Below are 17,211 nucleotides of genomic sequence, written 5' to 3' on the forward strand. Positions count from 1 at the left end.
GAGAGAGAGATGAATGTTGGTGCTCAGGTAGCTTTTCCATCGAAGACCCCAGCCCAGGGATGGTATTGTCCATTTAGGGTAGATATTCCCATATTAATTAACCTAATCAAGATAATCCTCACAGGGAGGCCCAGAGGCTTGTTTCTTTGGTGAGTTTAGATCTGTCAAGTTGGCCAACACAGTTGACCAGTGAGGGCCTTACTATAGATACTATGCAAAGACAATCATCATTGACTAAGAAATTTGGACTTTGCTGGAGTTTTTTTAACTTCTGGAGCTCTGATCCAGAAGAGGGAGGTCTGCAGGTTTCTGAGAGACTTTATTCTGAGCCTGAGATACAGCTGTGAAGGCATAGAGATTAGATGGATCTGTGAAAATGAGTTTTCCTGAAGACTAGAGGTCAGGAAGGACATACTATTTATCTTAGAACTGCAGGATCTGTAGTGTTTAGTGCAGAGATGAATAAGGGAAAACACTGTCTGACGGAGTTCTACAGGAATGGGAGATGATGAATTACATGAAAGAATGGAGGTCAGTGTTCACACCAAACACTGGAGGCCGGAAGTTAGTGGTCCTACAGCTCTTGAGAAACATGTCCTTAGGAAGACAGGAAGGAGAACTTTGCTGCTTCTGAAGGAATTACTGTATTTCTCATTTTTATTTTCATTTTGGTAGGCCTGGATAGGCAAAGCCCTTGCAGAAAAAGATGACACTATGCTACTTTCCATTTTTCTTTTCCCTGATAGTTGTTATTAATGAAATGAATTGCAAGAATCAAGGGCATATTTTGTTTCTCTCAGCCTGACTCTGCTGAGTATCATATCAACACTGAGGTGATATTCTGAACTTAGGAGGGAGATGCAGACCTATACTCCTGTGTAGTTTCTCCTGTGGTTTTCTATTAGGGTAGTGGAAATGGCAGCTAGGCAGCACTGGCCTGATCTTCTCAGCACTGTTCTCTCTACAGAGGCCCCGCTCTCCTCTCTGGGATCCTGGGGAAGTTGGGAACCAGTGACCCTTGTGTAGGGTTTGGCAACCCATCTGAGGGTTTCCCTTCACAGCCTGTGTGAAGGACTGTTGCCCGGCTTGTATCTGGGGATGTGAGGACCTTTCCAGTTTGGAAATCAGTCAAGGAGTGTCTAAGGAGAGGCCCTTCAAGACCTGTGAAGTGGCCTCTTAGCAATTCTGTGTAGAATTTGTAGATCTGACAGAGAACTTTACAAGTGATCTTTTCGTGTGTGGGTAGTTTTTAAACAGCTGACGTCTTTTGGCGTGTACTTTGAGATCATAAATTATTTTAGTAGGAGGTTGTTCTTTTAACTTCGATATTTGGTCATTCAGCGGAGACAAGGAAATTAAACACTTATCACCTGTAATGAGTGCTTGTCACAAAAGGGCCACTGAAAAGACACTGAATAAATTTTAGTTGACATAAATCTGGCTGACTGACCAAAACCAAATAAAGCACTAAACACATGGATCCCTTAGTTAAAAGGCAGATTCTCCTTTACAGCTCTGTTTACTTCTCCCCAGGCCTCCTCCCCACCCCCTTCTGTTCTCCAAATGTAGACTGCCCCTTATCTTATAGACTTTCTCTAAATTTAGAATCAGCATTCTCTCATATCTTAGGTTGTGGTTTGTGGGCCTTCCATGCCAGGAGCTTCTAAATTAGCGTTTTTAAGATGGGATTCTTTCTCTTCCACTGTTGACTTTGATTTCCCTAGTTGAATTTTATTTATTTGGACTGGAATAAGACTCTTCAGTGGTTGGCCTCATACTTCTTGGTGATATATATATTATTACACATATACTTGAGATGGGACAGCCTCTGTTCATTTTGGGAGAAGTTAAGGCTTCTTAGCTTTGAGAGATTCTGGAAAACACTTTGCCTTCTGTGGAGAAGTCAAGTTTTGCTGTTAAAATAGTTAACAACTATAGCAGTAACAAATGTAGTAGGTGTCCTGCCTATTACTTTGTACACTGAATAAATGAAACTTTGTTTTTTAATGGCAAAGCAAGAGGCCTTTTCCTGTTAGAGAACTCAAAGGAGAAAGGTTGTATTGGTTTGGTTTTTCTTGAAAAGCATATTAATATCTCTATTTCTTTGTCTTATCAGCCCAACTCAAAAACTCTACTTTGGAACTAAACCTTGAAAAGGTAAAATTAATATTTGAAAAATGCTAGAGCAAGAGTCAGAGAAAAAGCTAGGACACATCCCTTCTTTGCTGTTTTATTTACTTAGATTTAATGTTCTTCTCTTTGCCTAGTTTTGTCCATGTAGAAACTGGGGAGGTAAAGATGCTTAGCAGTAGATGTTTCTATCAATCAGGTTCTTTATAAAGCAAGTATTTTTAAGATCCAACCCTAGTCCCCTACTAAATTGTAAAATAAATATGTGCTATTGAGAGAGACAAAGTAAACAGTGCCTAATATAATCAAGATTCTGTCAACAAATCCTTTGAAGGATAAAGTATAGATATATCCTGTTAAAAATATGAGTAAATTAAACACCCAGGAGTGATTCTGGAGTCACTTGGCTGTTGAGTTTGTGGTTAATTCAGGCCTCCTCCCCCATCTGCTTTTAGTCCTCCACAGGGTTTATCCACATTGTCAGCCAACCACTGTGACACCTCCCCAACCCCTTCCTGAGGTACCGAGCCTACACCCTCCTCTGTGGCCTTTACCATCTTCCTCAGTAGCGTCCCTAAAATTCCAACCATGGTGGTTTCCCTGTCCCAAAACACTGGCTCTCTGAGGCACAGTTCTGTCCTTGGTTTCTTTGTGCCTTCTGCATGAAACATGATGTCTTGGCTTAGTGGCTTAGTAGACACTCATCTGTTTGATTAATATACAAATGGGTGAATGAATGGAGTTTAAAACCAGAGCACACAACATCAGGTGAAGGCTAACTAGAAACGCGAACAACGGTATTATGGAGGGCTGGAGAACAGAAGGAATTCCATACAGAATCTGAGTACCTCCCCCAGGGGCAGGGCTTGAAGATTAGGATTCTCTAGGTGCAGGGAAATGTACTTACAACATCCAAGTATAGTAAGAAAGGGGACTGTGAAACAGTGTGATGAAGATGCAGTGGAACTGAGCCTCGGAGGGGAGATTGGTCCGGATCACATGCCCTTGAATGGCATGCTTGGCAGAGTCTGGATGGCTGACTGGAGCAGGGTATGCGCTGGGGCTGGCTGCCTGCCATCATTCTTGCTAACTGACCTTAAGCACATTTGCTAGTCTCTAAGGATAGCTCTTGCAGTAAAAAAAAGAGGTAGAGGAGGAAGAAGAGTTTGTCAGAGCAGGAAGGAAGTCTGTTTTCGATCGGACAGTACCTGGCACGAGCTTGCTGGCAGCCGGCATCGAACAAATGAATTTATGACCCAGATAAGAAATGCTGAACCCCAAGGTTATGAACCATGGCCATGCTGTGGAAATGGATAACTTAATTTTGTTCCTTGTTCTTCCTCTCAAAAGTGTTTAGGTGGGAGAAGTTTCCAACCTTGAATTTTTTATTTTTATATGTATGAGTGTATTCTTGCATGTATGTAAGTACACCCCTGTCACGCAATGCCCGAGGAGGACAGAAGAAGGTGTTGGATTCCCCTGGAACTGGAGTTAGGAACAGTTGTTATGTGGGGTGTTGGGAATTGAACCTCTGCAAGCGTGGCCAGTGCTCTTAACCACTGACCCATCTCTCCAGTCCCCAACCTTAAATATTTTTAATAAAACATTTTAGTTAATTCTTTGAGAATTTCACACATGCATATAGTGTAAAGTCATGTTACCCATTCTCCCTCTTCCCACTCCTCCTGGATCTCTTCCTCCCAAGTCCTCCTCCCAACGTTATGTGTTTTTGTTTTTGTTTTTTTCTTTTTATAACCTACTAAGTCCAATTAGTGGTACCCATATACACATGCGTTTGGACTGTCCACTGAAGTATGGTTAACCTACTAGGGACCACACCCTAAAAAAACCTGATTCAGGAATTACCTGTCAATAGCTCCTCAGCTGGGGGGCGGGGGAGGAGGTTCATGTACCCTGCCCCATCCCATGATGGAATGTTGACTGGCTCAATCTTGTATAGGTCTTTTGCAGATAGTCACAGCTGCTGTGAGTTCATGAGTGCAAATGCAATGGTCCTGTCATGTCCAGAAGATACTGTTTTGCTCTGGTGTTCCCCGACCTCTGGGTCTTACAGTCTTTCTGCCCCCTCCTAGGCCACGTTCTCTGAACCTTGAGGGGAGATGGTATGATGCAGATGTTCCATTTATGGCCGAGCACTCCAGACATTTATTCTCTGCACTTTGACCAGTTGAGACTATATTACTCTGCTCACTGCCCAAAGATGCTTCTCTTTTGAGGACTGAGATCATACTAATCTATGGGTCTAGAGAAATGTGTTTAGAAGGCAATTTGATACTATGTCCAGTTAGCAAAGTGATAGGAGGCGGTGAACTTCTAGGGCCTATGAACTCCCATGCATCAGTTCTTAGATTTATAGCACTGGGCATGAGTTTCCTCCTGTGGAATAGGTTTTGAATCTGATCAGAAAGCAGTTGATTACCCACTCTTGTACCCATGGGCATATTTTGTCAAGATGGCCATTATGGTAGCTTTCAGGGTTCACAGCTCGATAAAGCTAGCCAGGAAGGAAGAAGCTTCCAGGTCAGCACCACCTTAATTTCTCCAAGTCTTGTGACCAAAGTGTGTGGTGTCTTCAGCAGTAGGGTCTCATCGTCAAGTTCTGGTAGGCAATCAAGACCAATGACAATAGCCTGCATTGTTTTGGGGGTGTCTTTGACTCCCCCTGACCAACAACTCAAGGGGCAGTATCCTACACCTGGCCCTGAGCTTTTTATTTGACAACCTATGGTTTCTGGGAGGAGCATTATTCCCCACGTAAGATAAGTTCATTTAAACTCTTTATATGGTTGGGTGTGATGGCACATGCCTCCCAGCACTTGGGAGGCAGAGGCAGGTGGATCTCTCTGAGATTGAGGACAGCCTGGTCTACATAGCAAGTTCCAGGTCAGCTGGGGCTACAGGGAGACCCTGTCTCAAAATGACCTAAATAAATAAATAAATAAATAAATAATAAATATTCTTGTGTGTGTATGGATAGATGGATGGATGGACAGACAGGCAGATATATAGAAATAGATAAAATAGGTTTTGTACAGCTTTTTCAAACACCCTTAGTGTGTTACCCCTCCCCCACACCTCCTCTTCCCTACAACTTTTCTAGCCTATGTTTTACTTGTGTGCACTCCAATTATTGATCTAAATTGGTAGAAGAGACTTAAAATAATAACTTGTATAGCTTATTTGTAATTTGAAGAGGAAATTCTGAAGGAGATTATGTTTAAGAAACAATGTGAAGAAATCCCGAAAAGAATTTGGGGCTCTGGTGTCTTGCCTGAGTTCGGTTTTTCTTTTTTTGCTTGTTTGTTTAAGGATGTTTGCAATTTCTTTTTTTCACAGCTGAACACTTTCCAGGCACTTCTGGCATCGGATGAATCTGATACCTACGCCCTCTTTCTCTATCCTACCAACGGTCTTCAGTTCTTTGGAACCCGCCCTAAAGAGTCTTACAATGTCCAGCTCCAGCTGCCGGCTAGAGTGGGCTTCTGCCGAGGGGAGGCGGATGACTTGAAGAGAGAAGCGCCATATTTCAGCTTGACTAACACCGAACAGTCTGTGAAAAATCTCTACCAGTAAGTAAGGTGGAGTGTAAGCCCTATGCTGTTCCAGTGAAAGGACTTTTAGAAGGGACCCAATCCTGGGTCAAAATCAGGAGCTAAATTGGACCCTGGGAGGATCAGGTTCTCCAGGATATTGAAAGGTGTTTTTTTTACCCTGTCCCATCAGGCATAGAGGCCAGACACAGCAATAATTATCTGTGTGTATTCGCAGAGCCACTGAAGCTTGCTAGGAAAAACATTGCTCTAGAACTATGTAAAAATATCCAGTCATACAGCTGCCTTGATGAAGGCCTTTCAGGTTAATCATCTCCCAGGAGGTGACATTGTGACTTAGTCTTTAAAACAGATATTGTTAAAGATTAAATTAAGACTAATACAATTTGGAAACAATATTAACGTGGATGGTAGGCATTTAGAAGTCTTAGAATTTCTCTTACAGCTTCCTTGCCTGAAATCATGCTGGTAGGCTTATCCTGGTGTTGCCAGAATCAAACCCTTTTCTTAATTTCACCTGTGGCTTACCCTGCTTGTGCAACAATAATCCATTCTGCATTTTGTCAGTCCAGTTAGTGGTAGTGTGAGATTTATTAACCCCCAGTGGGTTTCATTTTGTTTGCTGTCTTTGCTTCCAGGAGTGCGGGTCTAGACCATGTTAGTTATTTCCTGGCCTCTCTAAACTGCTTCTCCGTTGTATTAAATCACTCCTGGGAATAGGCACACCTCACCCTTTTGATGCCATCTGCTCTGCTTAGCAGCCAGAGAATGGGCATTGCTGCCAGATAGGGTTATTCAACAGAAGTTTATTGAGAGCTTACAATATTTGCTAAGCATTGTGATAAACAATTCCAGATGTTATCCTAATTAAAACTCAGCTCACAGGAAGTAAGTACTACTATTTTCTCAATTTTACAAATAACCTTAGGGAAATTAAGTAAGGTCCGTATAATGTCAGAGTTAAGCTACCAAGCCATAGTCCAAGTACCAATCTGGAGTGCTGAAACACTGATTATATTTTATGCAGCGCCTTTGTCTCCCTTCCTGTTCTGTGACCCGCGCCAGGCGCTTCTCGATTTCTATCTAATCTGCCATTTAGTTTAGACTCTGATACAAACTTAATTTCTTGGCATCTCTCCCATCACCTCTCCTCTTTTCCACTACAGAGCTTAAGATTCTCTTCTTCCCAGACAGTATGAAGAGCCCATGGAGGAGGAGGGCTGAGCATTTGAAGTACAAAGATTCTTTTTGGTTTGGTTTATTTTTAAAAATTTTATATGTATGAATGCTTTGCCTGCATGTATGTAAGTATACTAAGTGCATGCAATGCCCACAGAGGCTAGAAAAGGATGTCAGATCCCCTGGAACTGGAGTTAGGAATGGTTGTTAGCTGCCATGTGGGTGCTAGGAACCGAATCCAGGTTCTCTGCAAGAGCAGCCAGTGCTCTTAACTGTTGAGCCATCTCTCCAGACCCCCCTTTTTGTTTGTTTGTTTGTTTGTTTCTTCTTGTTTGGTTGGGTTTTTGTTAAGACAGGGTCTCCCTGTAGACCAGGCTGGTCTTGAACTCATAGAGATTTTCCCTCTTCTGCCTCCTGAGTGCTAGGATTAAAGGCATGCACCACCATACTGGGCATCAAAATACTAAGATTCTTAAGGCACAGGCCCTGCACACCAACAGCTTGTCCTCTGGTAAGGTGGACTGAGAATCCCAGAGCACTGGAATAAGTGTTGGTGTCTGCATAACCAGAGGACACAGGGTGTGTGTGTACAGGCTCGCCCGTGCACATGCTTGCAAAAGACTTCAAGTGGCAACCAGTGCTAACTGTGTTAACTGTCCAGTGCAGAAAGTTTGTCAAACCAGAATTTTGTGTGTGTGAGGGGTCTCATATAAGGCATTTTTACATTTATCTTTCAGTCATTTTTCAGGAAGATACCTGTCTATATTATCATTTTAAGGGTGTAAGCATTGCATCATGTATGTTCAACTTTATAAATTAGAATTAAAGTAAGTCACAAGCATAGCCCTAGTTCACTCCTAAATACTTGGGGTGTGCAGGTCAAGGGCATTTTCCTAATCATGGAATCTCTTCCTCATACTTCTCTCATGTCTCATGTAAATTTAAAAGTCATACATTATTCATGTTTGCAGTGACCTGCATATTTAAATATGAAAGTGCACATTTGCATTTTAGGGGATTATGTTTTTCAGTCTTCAGGAAGGAAAGGTGGTAGTTATTAAGTAGGTGTTCCCCACAGGGCCTGTGCTGGGCCTTGATGTGGTTTTCTTGCCGGATCTTCCTTAGAACCCAGGGTGGAAGGCATGGCCACGCCATTTGTAATATGGTTTTCCTTTCTAGGAGATAAATTCTGTCACTGAGCTTTCCAAATGACCTTGGAGGGGCTGGAGAGATGGCTCAGGGGTTAAGAACACTGGTTGTTTTTGCAGAAGACCCTGGTTCGAATCCCAGCACCTGCATGGCAGCTAACAACTGTCCATAACTCTAGATCCAGGGGATCTGACAGCCTCTTCTGTTCTCCAAGGGCATTGCAGGACACGGGTGCACTTACCTACATGCAGGCAATACACTCATACACGTAAAATAAAAATAATAAATAAAATATATTTAAAAAATTATAAAAAAAGACCTTGGGGTGTAGGATAAACTCTAACTGGTTAGCTTCCCATTAAAGACAATGACCTCAGTCAGGATATTGATATATATTTTATCAGAAACCATTTTATTTAGCTTTTATCTTTCATAATTTGTATTTTTCTAGTCTTCAAAGCTCTTATTGATATCTGTTTTTAATTCAAGAAGAAATTTTACAGCTGCAGCTCCTCTCTAATGTGATAATATACTCATTTTTAATTACATTTGTTCTGTTTGTGTGCGTGTAGGTCAGAGGACAACCCTTGAGGTGGTTCTCTCCTTCTACTTTGTGGGTTCTGGGGATAAAACTCAGATGCTCAGGCTTGTTGGCAAGCACGTTTATCTGCTGAGCCATCTTCCAGATTGAATTTTCTCTGTCTTGTTTAGTTTCTTATATGCTTGTCAGAAAACATCAACATTAAACATACCAAGTGAAGGCTAGAGATATAGGTCAGTTGGTAGAGTGACTGCCTCACACACACAGCCCTGGGTTCAATCCCCAGTAAGACATAAATTGCACACCGTGGCTCACACCTGTAATCCCAACACTTGGAAGGGAGGCAGAAGAATCAGAAGTTCAAGGTCATCCTCCACTACAGGGTGAGTTTGGGGCTAGCCTGAGCCATGTATGACTTGGTTTTGAGAAACAAGAAGAAAGGATAGCGAGTGAACATAGTACTTGGCACCAAGGATGGCACTGTAGCTTTCTATGCTTCCTCTACCTAGATTAACTATATCAGGAACAACGTACGTGCACAGGGTCACAGGTGGGGCAGTGGACAGACACAACATGAAGACAGGGACACACAGAATCTCAGATTATATTGAAAAATATTACAGAGATAGAATCTAGATTAACACTGTAATTCTTACCTGAAGGAACAAAATCTTTTGTTTCAATGAATTTCTAAATTTTCTTATTAGTCACTTACCCTTATTCCTCACTGTTGACTTTTGAGGAAATTTTATAGTTCAGGAGAATTTGAGCATGGTATTTGTACAAACGCTAGAATAGTACAGAAACTGGTCTGTGCAAGCTTGCCAGACTCTTATTAGCTCGAGTCTTCCTGAAGTTTTAGAAATCTTATGTGCAATTGTTTTTTCAGAACTTATCACTGAAATCATGGATTATTGAGGCTAGTGATGACACAAACCTGTAATCCCAGCAGGAGGATATCAGGTTCAAGTGAAACTCTGTATGGTGAAACTGTGTGTCAAAAAAAAGAGAAATGATTATCGGGCTATTTGAAAAGTCTGAGTGGAGTTCACGGTCTATTGGAGAAAATGAACATCTGTTTCCAGATAGTTCTGAAAAGGTTTCTCAGTTGTGACTCATTTTGATTAAGCTATATGATTATTTTCTCCCAGGTTCTGATTTACTCAAAACTTTTTAGACTTCAACATTAAAAAATAATTATATTGATTTATTATCCTCTGCCATTAATGGATTATTCCATGTAATGGTGCAGGGCCTTTAGGTTTTTGTTCACTGTGTATTGGTTTTTCCAATATAATAATATAGATGCTTAGAACCCAGGCTTTGTCATTAACATCGAATTCATATCCTGGCTCTGCCAGTTATTAGGCATGTACTCTTAAGAAGATTAGTTCAAGCCAGGCATGGTGGCGCACACCTGTAGTCCCAGCACTTGGGAGGCAGAGGCAGGAGGATCTTTGTGAGTTCAAGGCCAGCCTGGTCTACATAGTGAGTTCCAGAACAGCTGGGGCTACCAGGAGAAAGGCATCCCAGTGCTAGTGTCCCAAGTGATGACTCCATGGTCTGAGGAACCACACTCAGTGACAGTGTACATTCTAGCCTCACAGTCTTTTAAAGTTCATTCTAAATTTGGTTTTCACTTTTCCATTGTTAAATATAAAATACAATTGATACATGATATTTCTTTCATTCTATTTTATCTTTTGACATTCCTTAATTATTCTAGTACTTTTATAAATAGAATCATGTCATCTACAGATACAAGCAATTTTAGTTTCCTCTAATCTTTATGTTCTTCGTTTCTTTTTCTTGCTGTACTGTAGTATATCCAGTTACATAGTAGACTGAGAGAGAACATACTTGCCTTGCTCCAGGTCATAGGGAGGACTGTATGTCAAAATTTCTCTCATTCCTATCTTGCTAGTTACTTCTTCTTTTCTGATTTTTTTAAATTTATTTTTTATGTGTATGAGTGTATTGCCTGCATGTGCATAAGGGTACCCATGTCATGCAATGCCTGAGGAGGTCAGAAGAGGGCGTCAGATCTTCTGGAACTGGAGTTAGGATGGTTGTTAGCTGCCATGTGGGTGCTGGGAATTAAATTCAGGTCCTCTGCAAGAGCAGTCAGTGCTCTTAACTACTGAGCCAACTCTCCAGCTCCTGTGGTGAAGAATTTTAAGCACAAATTTTCATCCAAGTAGAGGAAGGATCAAATAGCCCTTTATTCCCTGTTTGTTTCCAAATAGCCAGGTTTTAGATAAAACATTTGGATTTGGATTATAGAGGAGATTTATAACTTGATGGTTTGGTGTTCCGAGCGTAGTGTTAAAAGGTAGCTTATATAAAAATTCCAGTATCAGCCTCATTTACCTCACAAGTTTGTTTTTATTTAGTGGCATACATCGGTGGAAATTCTGACTCTGCCTTTTAGTTTTTTTGGTTTCAAAATAAGTTGCTCACTTTGTGTGAAGGAGGATGCGTGGAGGTATTTGCTACAATCAGCTGTTTCCTTTGTTCCTAGACTAAGCAACCTGGGAATTCCTGGAGTGTGGGCTTTTCATATTGGCAGCAGGTCTCCTCTGGATAATGTCAGGCCAGCAACAGTTGGAGACCTTTCCACATCCCGATCTTCAGCTCCTCTGGAACCCTCCTTCAGCCATGCTGCAGCTCTGGGAAGCGACTATACTGAGGACAATTTGGATTACTACGATGAGAATGAGGAGGAAGTTGAATACCCACCAATTGAACCGGTGGATGGCCACAGCAGAATTGATGTGTCCTTCACTTCAAAGACTGATCCAGGCCCTGTGGAAAGTGGAACCTTATCTCCAGATTCAGATCCGGCCTCCCTTTTGCCACACCCAGCACCTAGTGGCTGGCCATCCTACCGGGAAAGAGAATTAGCCTTGCTGGACCCTCAGACCAAGGAGAGGGAATCTCCAGGGGCCATAGAGACCATGGATTTCAAGGACCAAGTGGAGCCACTGGATCAGACAGGAACAGGAGCCCTGACTCCTTTAGAGGTAGATGGAGATTCACTGGCTCCAGCACAAGAGGACACCGAAAACAGGAGTATCCAACCCTACCCCAATAGAGGGGCAGTGCCTTCAGAACCCGATGGTCCTGCTCCTCCTCTGGAAGGAAAAGTCCTTCCTGATCACCCAGTGTCTCACGTGCCACCCCAGAGTCGAGGGAGGTATGTGATAGGAGCAGAGGACCATGTGAGTGCCAATGCTGAAGGTAAGTGAGAAAAACTGGGTGTTGAGGTTTCATTTTTAAAAATGTAGTGTTGGGCTGGAGAGATGGCTCAGGGTTAAGAGCATTGACTGCTCTTGCAGAGGACCAGGTTTGGTTCCTAGCACCCCAATGGCGGCTAACAGTTGTCCACAACTCTAGTTCCAGGGGATCCACTGCCCTCTTGCTGACCTTGAGCACTGCACAACATGGGTGTACTTATATACAAGCAATACATTGATACGCCAACTGTCCTGAATGGGAGCAGTTACTTGATAGTAACTGTCCTGAATGTGTCTCAAGCCACTGGCTTGAGTGTGACATCCAAAATGTGTCACTGCTTCTCGGGAGAGCTTAGGACAGGCGCAATGGACAGAAGAGATTCTCACACACGACTGTTTGATTGCATTATGCGTTTACTAGGTCAAAGCATAACAAACACACATCAATACAAACACTCAAAGGGAAACCCGGTCCTCTAGCAGTTAAGAGTCCCAAAGCCTCTTGGGCTACCTTCCAGAGGTTAAGCCTTCAGGCCCTCCGGGTGGAGAGGTTCTCTAGTCCGCCGTGATCGGTGCACTCTCCCAGCTGAGGAGCTGTCTCTTGCAGGTTCTGATCACTTCTGGTCGTGGCAGGCTCCTGTCAGTCTCTGGCTCTCAGGCAGAGGTCCTCGATCAGGTCTCAGGCGAGGCTCCGGTCTGGTCTCGGGCAGAGCTTCAGGTAGCGGTCTCAGGATTTGGGCAATGTGCCGGGATGAGGCCCACGGATTCAGAGTCTCGTGTGGCCAAGCATCAAAAGAATCTTTTTAGCTACCAGCTTTTATACCTTTCTTTTTTGGCTGGGGTCCTTCTGACTTACGTCAGTAACTTCAGTGGTTTCTTGAGATATGGCTCACACCCTGTGGTCACTTATCACCAGCACACAGACACTCAACTCACATAGGTTCTGTTTGGTTGCTGAGTTACGACTTAGCTTCTTATCTACTTATCTATTTCACACAGTGTCACAGCAATGTTCAGTTTGGTTTCAGAGTTTACAGAGTTAATATTCATCTTTAATTTCTGATTTCTAAATTCCTAATACATTCAGTACACATATAAAATTAAAAAATGAAATATTAAACGTAATGTTATCAAGCTGGGCATGGTGACTGACATATAGTAACCCCAGTACTCGAGGCTGAGGCTGGAGGATAACCCAAATTCAAGGCCAACCTAGGCTCCATAGTGAATTCTAGACCAGCCTGGATTATGGCGTGAGACCTTATCTTTAAAAAAAAAAAAAAAAAAAAAGAGTTTTGATTTTTTTTCTCTTAAGTGAATAGGTGAAAAGTTTAACAAGAAGATTGGAAGTGATTTTTACTCCCTGTGTTTAATGAGATAAAATTTCCTTGCCAAATCAGTCTTGGCAGCAGAGTTCTGGTTGGAATCTCCTGACCATTAATAATGTGTTCTGAAAACTGGGCCTCGCGGAGTGGGAAAAACTGGGCTGCCAGCTAAGCTCCCAAGTGCAATGAAGTATTTGGTTTGCAAGTTCAGGGTAGGTGAAATAGTTTGAGGCTTCGTTTGCTTACAGGGATGGGGGCTCAGCTGTTTGGCTTTAAATATGGTGAGTCGTGCAGACTCAGACTGACGTGCCAGGTCCCTACTTGCTCAAGGGACAATCCCTGTGCTTCCTTTGGTTAGAGACTTAGAGACTTATGGTGTGGGGGCCAGCAGAGCCCACAGGGAGAGAAGACACTAGACACCTGTTCCTGTTGTCATTTCTGGTTCCCGGCGATGCAGCTGTGGCATTCACCTCCCTGGAGCCTCATCTTCCTTCACTGAGTGACTCACTGACCGGAGCCGGACAGAGGAGGGGAATACCCAGAGGGCACAGTGCCTCATCAACAGGGATGGAATGAGAGACTGGCCCTAGGTTCATTCCCTTTGTTCCAAGGCTTGTTCACTGACCTGCCAAGAGGAAAGGGTCAGAGGTGACAGCTTTTTCCGTTTTGATTCATTTTCATTTTCCATTTCTGTTACATCCCTGACCTAGCAAACAGGGCCTTCTGGGTTCTCCTGTTAAATTTTTTGCAGGATCTTGCTTAGAGAAGTACTTATTTCAGGAGGGAAGTAAACATTTTATGCTTACTATTTCATTGACCACTGATTGGGGAAAGAGAATTGGTGTTGAATTTCAGTCTCCCCTGTCTCGAGGCAACTATACTTCTTATTTCTCACATTTTACCAGGATTAGATGAGAATGCATGTGAGGCTCTCAGTGCCTGAACTAGTTGGGTTTTTAAAATAAATAGTGGCTGCTGTTTACTAATTCTAGAAGATTTAAAACATTGAAACGGGGTGAAAGGTGAACATCAGGGATGGAAAACGGAAAAGGTGGGGAAAAAAGAGATTCATTAAAAAAAAAGTGTTTGCTTCTGACATCCCTCTGTGGTAGTGAGCAGCCATTTCTGTACAGTTGGAAGGTTTCCAATCTTCAAATTCTTTCAGCCATCTCCAAGGTGTCAGTGTGTATGTTCTGAAGACCCACATATCCATCAGAGAATACCTTTGTGATATAGTTGCATTTCTGCTTCCGGGTTGTGATTTCTTGGCCCAGAAGAGTCTGGGAATATGGAAGAGCAGATCTGCATGCAGGCTCCTGCACCCAGGATAGTGATGAATATGACCCAACAAAAGATTTTAAACTTATTTAAAACTATGAGATTTTTTTTTTTTTCTTTGTAACTAGACTGCAGTTTTTACAGTGTTAACTTTGTAGATGACAATGTATCACAATGTCAAAGGGTTGAACTTGCCTTTTAAGAACCCAGAAAGGTCTGTATATCCTGTCTTGAGCAGTGAGATGAGGTTGAACTGGCCATTGAGCACTGAGGGTGTCTGCACCCTGGTGGGACATGAGCTGTGATATTTATCAACTGCCAAATGTAGCCAACTACCGACATCAAGGAAATGGCAAATGTGGAAAAGCTGATTCAAGTGCTGGAACATCTAGGGGCAAAGTCTAGCTAGAGGTTTTTAAGTGTTGGAGGAAAAAAAAAATCTCTCTTTTTAAATTAAAAAAATTTTTAAATTTACATTATTTTTTAATTTTATGTGTATGCGTGTATTGCCTGCATGTAAGTAAGTGCACCCATGTTGTGCAGTGCCCTCGGAGGTCAGAAGAGGCTGCTGGATCCCCTGGGACTGGAGTTATGGACAGTTTTGAGCTGCCATGTTTGTGCTTGGATTCGAACCCTGGTCTTCTGCAAGAACAACTAGTGTTCTTAACCTCTGAGCCATCTCTCCAGCCCCTAAATTTAAAATTTTTATATAAATATTTTTGGAGTGTATGTGTGTATGTATGTGTTGTGTTCGTGTGTGTTCATGTGTGTGAAAATCCAGCACTTAAAAAAAAGAATTTAGTGAGTTGTGTGAAGTATAGAAACATCTAATTGTTACTTTCAAACAAAATGCTGGAGTCCCAGGGGGTTATTAGGTGACTGTGGGCTCACCTGGGAAGCTGGTGGGACCCACGGAACCTGCCAAGAACAAGCCACGCAGCAGAAAAGTGCATGGGTTTTGGTGCAGGTGTGCCTGAGCCTTAGTCCAGCTCTGCTGTGTGGTTTGAAGCAAGACACTGTTTGACCCTTGTCCTCAACAATAATATGGAGCCATTAAGCAGTCATAAGAGTTAAAATTGGGCTTTTCCAATACATTTTAGCTTCCCTTTTAAGCTTATAATACTCAGCTTGCTAGACCAGGGAATTAAGATTTTGTAAAGGGGCAAGAAAATCTCTCCTCTTTAGTGTTTTTCTCATTAGAGACTCTTGTGTGTGTGTGTGTGTGTGTGTGTGTGTGTGCATGTGGAGGCTGGACAACAACCTTGAGTGTCAGCCTTAGAAATATCATCCACCTCCATATAGTCTCGGCCTCTTAGTGGCCTAGAACTTGCAAAGCAGGTTTTACTGGCTGAGCCCCAGGTTACCCCTCTCTGCTTTTACATTGATTCTGGGACTCAAACTCAGGTCCTAATGCTTGCAAGGCAAGCACTTCACTGACTGAACCGTTTTTTTGTTTTTTGTTTTGTCTTTTTGAAACAGGGTCTCCCTGTAGCCCCAGCTGGCTTGGAACTCATTATGTAGACCAGGCTGGCCTTGAACTCACAGAGATACACTTGCTTCTGCCTTCCAAGTGCTTTTTCTAAATTCAGAAATCTAGCTTCTTTTCAAATTATGTCTACATACCAGGCATACTCTGGTTCTGGCTGTATGTCACTTGCTTTGATCTGCTTTCGTAAATCACAGAGCCAGCAGTGCAGCGGATGTGTAAGCATCCTTTCCCCAAGATGCTTTGCTTATTCCAGGGAGTTCAGTAGTTTGTTGTTAAGCCAAGAGATCATGCAGACAGCACCTGTGATTTTTCTCTGCGGAGACACCAGGGGAAATTTCCTTAAGATGTACTGTGTCTGCTGGTTCTCTAGGCAGGAATTTTGCTGTGGATTACATTTTCTTGGTTGGTGCTCAGAATTGCCTCCAGATAGTGTTGACCTTTCTGTCTTGCAGAAGTGGAAACAGAAGGTTGCAAATGGGTAGGAATTTGTGGCCCCAGCCTTAGTGGAGGAACTATTGACTATTTATTGATTACTGCTGGGTGAGGGAGAGTTGATCTTTAAGGAAGTGACTGTAGGCTGACTAGACTCCAGTGGATGAACTTATACCAAGGGACATCTAGGTACAAAAGCTTGACTCTGTAGGCCTTAACATATATGACAGAATACACGAAATTCGGTGGGGGGGGGTATGGTGAGTACACATGGGAGGTTCTAAATATGATTAAGATTTATTGTATGAAATGCACAAAAATTCAATAAAAGAAAAAAATTCAATAAAGAAAAGATTTTTTTAAATTTAAAAAGAGGCAAATGTGACTGCAGGATGGCCGGGTACCCCACTGTGGGGCCACATCTGTGCTTGAGACTGCAACCAGGGAAGGAGGGGCCTCTTGAAGCAGGCCTTGAGATCTGAGTCTGAAGTAAGAGAGAGAAGTGGGAGAGCATTCTGGACAGAGAAGTGACTAGGATGGGTACAGAGGTGGAAATGGAGAGGGGAGAGGGGAGACGGGAGAGGGGAGAGGGGAGGGGGAGAGGGAAGAGGGAAGAGGGAAAAGGGAAGGGAGGAGGGGAAGGGAGGGATGGAAAAGGGAGCTGCCAGAGAGGCTTCAGCTGATAGAGCCAGGGACGGACGGCCTGTGTGTGAGGAGCAGGGGTGAGGCTAAAGAGGGTCTTAGGTGCTCTTGAACCTGCTGAGTCTTTGCTATAAGAAGCTTGATTTGACTTCATTCAACACAATGAACTAGAAAGGGGAAGGGGTACCTGGATTCCAGGCACCTCATATGTATGTGTCCCTTTGGGGGGACCCTGTTC

At 42.9% G+C, this 17,211-nt stretch overlaps 1 protein-coding gene across 1 annotated transcript in view; it reads left to right on the forward strand.

Moving 5' to 3' along the window:
- The window catches only part of Nid2 (nidogen 2), a 65,124-nt gene that overhangs the window by 9,279 nt on the left and 38,634 nt on the right, over positions 1-17,211 (forward strand). The window contains exons 3-4 of the mRNA XM_008839578.3: positions 5,488-5,720; positions 11,093-11,811. Coding sequence (XP_008837800.2) covers positions 5,488-5,720; positions 11,093-11,811 — 952 coding nt within the window. The remainder of the gene's footprint in view (positions 1-5,487; positions 5,721-11,092; positions 11,812-17,211) is intronic.

This window comes from Nannospalax galili, unplaced genomic scaffold (assembly GCF_000622305.1).
Source record: "Nannospalax galili isolate Female #2095 unplaced genomic scaffold, S.galili_v1.0 scaffold336, whole genome shotgun sequence".
NCBI lineage: Eukaryota > Metazoa > Chordata > Mammalia > Rodentia > Spalacidae > Nannospalax > Nannospalax galili.